At 45.7% G+C, this 9,508-nt stretch overlaps 1 protein-coding gene across 4 annotated transcripts in view; it reads right to left on the reverse strand.

The window, feature by feature from the left end:
• Positions 1 to 4,415: 4,415 nt before the first annotated feature.
• Positions 4,416 to 9,508, reverse strand: part of LOC111977053 (AMP deaminase 1-like) — a 30,720-nt gene continuing 25,627 nt past the window's right edge. For all 4 annotated transcript variants that reach the window (XM_024006323.2, XM_024006325.2, XM_024006324.2 and 1 more), the window contains one exon: positions 4,416 to 4,936. In XM_024006323.2, coding sequence (XP_023862091.1) covers positions 4,781 to 4,936 — 156 coding nt within the window. In that variant the 3' untranslated portion in view covers positions 4,416 to 4,780. The remainder of the gene's footprint in view (positions 4,937 to 9,508) is intronic.

Below are 9,508 nucleotides of genomic sequence, written 5' to 3' on the forward strand. Positions count from 1 at the left end.
CTTCCTTCTCTTTGGCCAGCCACCTCGCCTATCCATTGACCGGTTGTTTGGCCTCAATCAGACTGATGAACAGGTGTCACACCCAGTCTATGCTCAGAACTGGGCCACCAAAATGTAGGAAGCTTACCGAGTTACATCTGAAACAGTCAAAAGTTCTCGGCTAAAAGCACAAGACACTACGACCATGGTGCAAAGGCAGTGGCCCTCCAACCTGGAGACCGAATCTTGGTGAAAAATATGTCAGAGAGAGGAGGACCGGGCAAATTGCAGGCCTACTGGGAAGCAGGGTGGAAGGACCAGTCTACAAGGTGGAAAAGGAGAATGGTGCCAAGGGCATCAGAGTGCTCCATCGCAACATGTTGATGTTAATAAATGACCTACCTGTGGAACATGAGACCTTGGAAGAGAGGAAATAGCCTGCTTGAAAAAGAACGTCAAACACAGAACATGGAGGAGATGGGGATGAAACTTCAGCAGACTGATGAGGAAGCCATCTGGTCCCAAGGAGTTAACCCAGTTGCAAGCACAGAACACCCAAGACCTCAGACAAAAATCACTGACAGAAGAGGTCTATGCGTTTCATCCCCGTTTTCAGGATACAGAAGGTAGTCAGGATGAGAACATGGAGCAAGAATCAGAGATCCTAGAAGAACCAAACAATGAGGATGGGGTCAATGCCAAAGGGAGAGAAGATCATGTTGAAAGGAGATATGATGCTCCTGAAACTCAAGACAATGAGACAAAAAGACAATCTGCCACGCTGATCCTCAACACTGGAGCTCCACATGGGTGCGTGCTCAGTCCCCTCCTGTACTCCCTGTTCACCCACGACTGCATAGCCAGGCACGACTCCAACACCATCATTAAGTTTGCAGACGACACAACAGTGGTAGGTCTGATCACCGACAACAACGAGACAGCCTACAGGGAGGTCAGAGACCTGGCCGGGTGGCGCCTGAATAACAACCTATCCCTCAACGTAACCAAGACTAAGGAGATGATTGTGGACTACAGGAAAAGGAGGACCGAGCATGCCCCCATTCTCATCGACGGGGCTGTAGTGGAGCAGGTTGAGAGCTTCAAGTTCCTTGGTGTCCACATCAACAACAAACTAGAATGGTCCAAACACACTAAGACAGTTGTGAAGAGGGCACGACAAAGCCTATTCCTCCTCAGGAAACTAAAAAGATTTGGAATGGGTCCTGAGATCCTCAAAAGGTTCTACAGCTGCAACATCGAGAGCATCCTGACTGGTTGCATCACTGCCTGGTACGGCAATTGCTCGCCGTACAGCCCAGTACATCACTGGGGCTAAGCTGCCTGCCATCCAGGACCTCTATACCAGGCGGTGTCAGAGGAAGGCCCTAAAAATAGTCTAAGACCCCAGCCACCCCAGTCATAGACTGTTCTCTCTACTACCGCATGGCAAGCGGTACCGGAGTGCTAAGTCTAGGACAAAAAGGCTTCTCAACAGTTTTTATTCCCAAGCCATAAGACTCCTGAACAGGTAATCAAATGGCTACCCGGACTATTGCATTGTGTGCCCCCCCCCCCCAACCCCCGTTTTTACGCTGCTGCTACTCTCTGTTCATCATATATGCATAGTCCCTTTAACCATATCTACATGTACATACTACCTCAATCAGCCTGACTAACCGGTGTATGTTTGTAGCCTCACTACTTTATTAGCCCTCACTACTGTATATAGCCTGTCTTTTTACTGTTGTTTTATTTCTTTACTTACCTATTGTTCACCTAACACCTTTTTTGCACTATTGGTTAGAGCCTGTAAGTAAGCATTTCACTGTAAGGTCTATTACACCTGTTGTATTCGGCGCACGTGACAAATAAACTTTGATTTGATTTGAATGGTTCCTCATGTATGAATGACCTCACTGATTCAGATCAGCAGTGCGTAGAGGAAGAGATGGATGTCAGAAGATCCCAACAGATCTAAAAACCAAGGGGTATACTAACCTATGACACACTTGGACAGCCAACCTACCAGGTGTGGAGACCTAACATCCGAAACCTATACAGAACACCTACACAGAACCCACTCAGTTACAGACAATGAGTAATGTCAGGAGACACAATTTAAGGAGGGGAAGAGTGTAGCGGGTTGAAAATCTTTGAGTTAGAACTAAAAGTAAAGTGGATACTTTTATATTTTTGATGGACTAAGTCTATACATTCCTATGTCAGGCATTTATTATGCAGTAGTAGATGCAATTACAGTCAGGACACAAGAGGGTACTCTAACTTTTGTGTTGGTTTAGGAATCAAGGGAGTTCTGAGCTAGCTTTATTATTAAAACAGTGTCACTTTTCCACTGCATTTCAGATTACTATCCTACTGCTCTCAGATCCCCATTCTGAGGGTAGTAACATATTGTAATGAAACAGGCAGGGAGCAGGTCTCGAACCCTCGACCTAGCCCGAAGTCCGGCGCGCTATCGACTATGCCGCAAAAGCATGCTCGAGCAGCAGAGTCGATTTCCGCGCTTATAAACTCAGGGTCGTTACACTACTCCCTCCTTTCAAAGAGCGCGTCCTCGCGCTAGCTTGCGACTCTACGTCTTACAGGAATGCGCTCACCGGCCAAGCACACGCACTGTCGTGGATGCAAAGTCCGATCACTTCTGACACCAATGTAATGAAACAGGAGGGAGCAGGTCTTGAACCCTCGACATTCTAGCCCGAGGTCCGGCGCGCAATCGACTGTGCCGCAAAAGCATGCTCGAGCGGCAGAGTCGATTTCCGCGCTTATAAACCCAGGGTCGTTACAGTATCTAGCTACAACCAGAAGGTGTAAAAGAAAAAGCACCCTAGATCTGATAGTTTCAACCCGATTGGCTGAACGCGATGCACACCATCCGGAATTAACATTTAGCCACTAGCATGGTGCTGGAAATTGTGTTTCATATGGAAAGTATGAATATTTTCCGTTTTATTTTTCTTATCCCCATTAAATAAAGTTTCTGAGGAAATTGAAGCCTATGCAGCCTGAATGTTTAATGTTTTAGGTACTAACTGGTCCACTAGGGATAAGAATGTATTGCCGGCTGCATATAATGTGTTCTACAGTAAAATGAAACGACTCAATATCGCTATCTACCGGCCTTGGGATAGCTAACTCATTGATCTTGCTTTGTAGTATACCCCTCTGATCTCAGGCCTGCCATAATTTATTTGTAAATTCATGAAGAGAGGAGTTGTGCTGTTTACATCCAATTAAGATGATCCTAACCAGGATATTTAATTACATAGATTAACTCAACAAAAATATATCAATCACACCGTGCATGACATGGTGTGTTGGTGAATTAGCTTAAATTAAGATAATTGTTAGGACTTTCTTTCAATAACACCAGTGTAACAGTATAACTTTAGACCGTCGCCTCGCCCCGACACGGGCGCGAACCAGGGACCCTCTGCACACATCAACAACAGTCACCCACGAAGCATCGTTACCCATCGCTCCACAAAAGCAGCGGCCCTTGCAGAGCAAGGGGAACCACTACTTCAAGGTTTCAGAGCAAGTGACGTCACCGACTGAAAGGCTGCTAGCGCGCACCACCGCTACCTAGCTAGCCATTTCACATCGGTTACACCAGCACAGATTTTTTATTAATTGATTGTGACAAAGGATCAGCAGCACGTTACTGATCATTAGTAGCAGCTCATCAGCAAATGAAATATGAGACCAGATAACGGGGACACCAAGCAAAACGCCTAATCTCTGAGAGTAAATATTTAGCTTTACTTTTAATCCACTGAATTGTAGGAAAATATATTAACGTTACCAGTGTGTTGCTTTCGAGGTCCGCTTGCAGCAATCCCAACTTCTTAAATAGCAAATCAAGTACTGTAAGCAGCAAATTAGACCTGTTCCCTGTGTTTAGTTTTAGACATCAGTATTACCTATATTTTCCGTCTTAGTTGACTCATTACAAGTGTTTCCCACAGAAGCAAATCACGATGACTTCCAAATCGGGCGTTCCATTTCAGTCGCTAGTTCGCGAGCTAGCTAGCTAGTTAGCCACACACTAGTCCTCGTTAGCTGATTAGCCGCTAAAGCTAGCAGTAGCTAACTACTGTATCACCGAAATGTCTTATTTTAGACCAAAAACTTGTGTTTTCTTCCAACTACCGTCCACCAATCTTGGACAGCAAGGAATAAACAGGCACAGAAAAATTWGCTAGTGGCACAACTCGAACCAAGTGAGAGTTTTTAGGGGGCTCCATATTGATCCTGGGAGCCAAAACGTCATCACCTCCTGCTGTCATCGACGACTGGATGGAGGAGGCAGATTGACACAATCACAGGAATATGTCATTTGTATCCCCTCTGAAATAAGCAATTGACAGGGCACGGGCATCAAATTAAGCAAATCAATTCAGTCATGGACAAAAGAGATTCATACAGAAATCAAATGAAACCATTTGACATTTCATTTATTTGTTTCAAATCATTATTGTAAATGTGTCATCCCACAATATGGCACATTAAGCATGAAATGTGTTTTCACATAAACAAGTAAAAGAACAGTGAAACCAATCAAATGAAAGATGGAATACATCATACAGGATGATCACTACATATGCAACCTGTTAAATTTAACGGAGTTGAACACAGCCACGAGATAACATGACCCATTCTAATAAATAGACCGTGGTTTGCCATGGAGAGAACACTAGTACACAATAAGGTTTTGTCTTAAAGAATCTATACATTTAGCAGGGGCTGTCAACATAAAACATATAAAATCTAAGATTTATCAGTCAGTCTTCAGACCTTCCTTGATGAGGTTGAGCTCATAGCACAGTGTCTCGTAGCGATAGGCCATACGGATCTGGGCCACATTGGTCTTGCGGATGTCATTGCCCTCAGGGCCCTCCTTCAGATAGTCGGCACCCAGAAAGTGAGTCTTCTCCTGTAGATAAAAACCCAAGGCAACACGTTTTGGTTCTGACTAAACTTAGCCATGGCAGTCTACGACAGTGTTGTGTAATCCAACACATTGCTTTATTGTGTATTGTAACGTAACAAAATGCTTGAAAAGCCTGAAATTAGCCATGAATCATTGCATGTCTTGGTAAAAATATTTACAGTTGAAGTCGGCAATTTACATACACCTTAGCCAAATACATTTAATCTCAGTTTCACAATTCCTGACATTTAATCCTAGTAAAAAAAATAGGATCAGTTAGGATCACCACTTTTTTTTTTACGAATGTGAAATGTCAGAATAATAGAATTATTTATTTCAGCTTTTATTTCTTTCATCACATTCCCAGTGGGTCAGAAGTTTACATAGACTCAATTAGTATTTGGTAGTATTGCCTTTAAATTGTTTAACTTGGGTCAAATGTTTCGGGTTGCCTTCCACAAGCTTCCCACAATAATGGGTACATTTTTGCCCATTCCACCTGACAGAGCTGGTGTAACTGAGTCAGGTTTGTAGGCCTCCTTGCTCGCACACGCTTTTTCAGTTCTGCCCACAAATTTTCTACGGGATTGAGGTCAGGGCTTTGTGATGGCCACTCCAATACCTTGACTTTGTTGTCCTTAAGCCCTTTTGCCACAACTTTGGAAGTGTGCTTGGGGTCATTGTCCATTTGGAAGACCCATTTGAGACCAAGCTTTAACTTCCTGGCTGATGTCTTGAGATGTTGCTTCAAATATATCCACATACTTTTCCTCCCTCATGACGCCATCTATTTTGTGAAGGGCACCAGTCCTGCAGCAAAGCAAAGCACCCCCAAAACATGATGCTGCCACCCCCGTGCTTCACGGTTGGGATGGTGTTCTTCGGCTTGCAAGCCTCCCCCTTTTTCCTCCAAACATAACAATGGTCATTATGGCCAAACAGTTCTATTGTTGTTTCATCAGACCAGAGGACATTTCTCCAAAAAGTACAATCTTTGTCCTCACATGCAGTTGCAAACCGTAGTCTGGCTTTTTTATGGTGGTTTTGGAGCAGTGGTTTCTTCCTTGCTGAGCGACCTTTCAGGTTATGTCAAATCAAACTTTATTTGTCACATACACATGGTTAGCAGATGTTAATGTGAGTGTTGCGAAATGCTTGTGCTTCTAGTTCCAACAATGCAGTAATATCCAACGAGTAATCTAACCTAACAATTTCACAACAATTACCTTATACACACAAGTGTAAAGGAATGAATAAGGATATGTACATAAAAAAATATATGAATGAGTGATGGTATAGAACGGCATAGACAAGATGCAGTGGATGGTATAGAGTACAGTATATACATATGAGATGAGTAATGTAGGGAATGTTAACATTAACTTCCGGCGCCGATAGAGATGGCAGCCTCGCTTCGCGTTCCTTGGAAAATATGCAGTATTTTGTTTTTTTACGTGTTATTTCTTACATCGGTACCCCGGGTAATCTTAGGTTTCATTACATACAGTCGGGAGGAACTACTGAATATACGATTAACGTCAACTCACCATCGTTCCTACCAGGAATATGACTTTCCCGAAACGGATCCAGTGTATTGCCTTCCACACAATACAATGGATCAGATCCCAGCCGGCGACCCTGGGCGACGCCGAAAAAGGGGAAAACGTGGCGGTCTTGTGGTCAGGCTTCGGAGACGGGCACATCGCGCGCGCTCACTCCCTAGCATACTACTCGCCAATGTCCAGTCTCTTGACAATAAGGTTGATGAAATCGAGCACGGGTAGCATTCCAGAGAGACATCAGGGATTGCAACGTGCTCTGCTTCACGGAAACATGGCTAACTCAAGGACGCTAACGGAGTCGGTGCAGCCAGCTGGTTTCTCCATGCATCGCGCCGACAGAAACAAAACATCTTTCCGGTAAGAAGAGGGCGGGGGGGTATGCCTTATGATTAACGAGAAGTGGTGTGACCATCATAATAACACACAAGAACTCAAGTCGTTCTGTTCACCTGATCTAGAACTCCTCACAATCAAATGTCGACCGCATTATCTACCAAGGGAATTCTCGTCAATCATAATCACAGCCGTATACATTCCCCCCAAGCAGACACATCGATGGCCCTGAACGAACTTTATCTGACTCTTTGTAAACTGGAAACCACACACCCTGAGGCTGCATTCATCGTAGCTGGGATTTTAAACAAGGCTAATTAAAAAACAAAACTCCCTAAATTCTATCAGCATATCGATTGTGCTACCAGGGCTGGAAAAACACTGGTCCATTGCTACACTAATTTCCGCGACGCTTACAAGGCCCTCCCCCGCCCCCCTTTCGGAAAAGCTGACCACGACTCCATTTTGTTGATTCCTGCCTACAAACAGAAACTCAAACAACAAGCTCCCGCGTCAGGTCTGTTCAACGCTGGTCCGACCAATCTGAATCCACGCTTCAAGACTGCTTCGATCACGCGGATTGGAATATGTTCCGCATCGCGTCCAACAACAATATTGACGAATATGCTGATTCGGTGAGCGAGTTCATTAGGAAGTGCATTGACGATGTCGTACCCACAGCAACGATAAAAACATTCCCAAACCAGAAACCGTGGATTGACGGCAGCATTCGCGTGAAACTGAAAGCGCGAACCACTGCTTTTAACCAGGGCAAGGTGACCGGAAGCATGACCGAATACAAACAGTGTAGCTATTCTCTCCGCAAGGCAATCAAACAGGCTAAGTCTCAGTACAGAGACAAAATCGAGTCGAAATTCAACAGCTCAGACACAAGAGGATGTGGCAGGTCTACAGTCAATCACGGATTACAAAAAGAAAACCAGCCCCGTCGAGGACCAGGATGTCTTGCTCCCAGACAGGCTAAACAACTTTTTGCCCGCTTGAGGACAAACACAGTGCCACTGACACGGCCCCCTACCAAAACCTGCGGGCTCTCCTTCACTGCAGCCGAGGTGAGTAAAACATTTAAACGTGTTAACCCTCGCAAGGCTGCAGGCCCAGACGGCATTCCCAGCCGCGTCCTCAGAGCATGCGCAGACCAGCTGGCTGGTGTGTTTACGGACATATTCAATCAATCCTTATCCCAGTCTGCTGTTCCCACATGCTTCAAGAGGGCCACCATTGTTCCTGTTCCCAAGAAAGCTAAGGTAACTGAGCTAAACGACTATCGCCCCGTAGCACTCACTTCCGTCATCATGAAGTGCTTGAGAGACTAGTCAAGGACCATATCACCTCCACCTACCGGACACCCTAGACCCACTCCAATTTGCTTACCGACCCAATAGGTCCACAGACGACGCAATCGCAACCACACTGCACACTGCCCTAACCCATCTGGACAAGAGGAATACCCATGTGAGAATGCTGTTCATCGATTACAGCTCGCATTTAACACCATAGTACCCTCCAAACTCGTCATCAAGCTCGAGACCCTGGGTCTCGACCCCGCCTGTGCAACTGGGTCCTGGACTTCCTGACGGGCCGCCCCCAGGTGGTGAGGGTAGGTAACAACATCTCCACCCCGCTATCCTCAACACTGGGGCCCCACAAGGGTGCGTTCTGAGCCCTCTCCTGTACTCCCTGTTCACCACGACTGCGTGGCCATGCACGCCTCCAACTCGATCATCAAGTTTGCGGATGACACTACAGTGGTAGGCTTGATCACCAACAACGACGAGACGGCCTACAGGGAGGAGGTGAGGGCCTCGGAGTGTGGTGTCAAGAAAATAACCTCATACTCAACGTCAACAAAACAAAGGAGATGATTGTGGACTTCAGGAAACAGCAGAGGGAGCACCCCCCTATCCACATCGACGGGTCAGTAGTGGAGAAGGTGGAAAGTTTTAAGTTCCTCGGTGTACACATCACGGACAAACTGAATTGGTCCACCCACACAGACAGCGTTGTGAAAGAAGGCGCAGCAGCGCCTCTTCAACCTCAGGAGGCTGAAGAAATTCGCCTTGTCACCAAAAGCACTCACAAACTTCTACAGATGCACAATCGAGAGCATCCTGTCGGGCTGTATCACCGCCTGGTACGGCAACTGCTCCGCCCACAACCGTAAGGCTCTCCAGAGGGTAGTGAGGTCTGCAGAACGCATCACCAGGGGCAAACTACCTGCCCTCCAGGACACCTACACCACCCGATGTCACAGAAGGCCATAAAGATCATCAAGGACAACAACCACCCAAGCCACTGCCTGTCACCCCGCTATCATCCAGAAGGCGAGGTCAGTACAGGTGCATCAAAGCAGGACCGAGAGACTGAAACAGCTCTATCTCAAGCCATCAGACTGTTACAGCCACACTAACATTTAGCGGCCGCTGCCAACATCTGACTCAACTCCAGCCACTTTAAAAATGGGAATTGATGGAAATTATGTAAAAATGTACCACTAGCCATCTTAAGCAATGCCACTTAATACATGGTTACATACCTACATTACCATCTCATATGTATATACTGTACTCTATAATCATCTACTGCATCTTGCCATTTTATGCAATACATGTACCACTAGCCACTTTAAACTATGCGCACTTGTATGTTACATACCTAC

The sequence above is a fragment of the Salvelinus sp. IW2-2015 genome, linkage group LG17 (genome assembly GCF_002910315.2).
Source record: "Salvelinus sp. IW2-2015 linkage group LG17, ASM291031v2, whole genome shotgun sequence".
NCBI lineage: Eukaryota > Metazoa > Chordata > Actinopteri > Salmoniformes > Salmonidae > Salvelinus > Salvelinus sp. IW2-2015.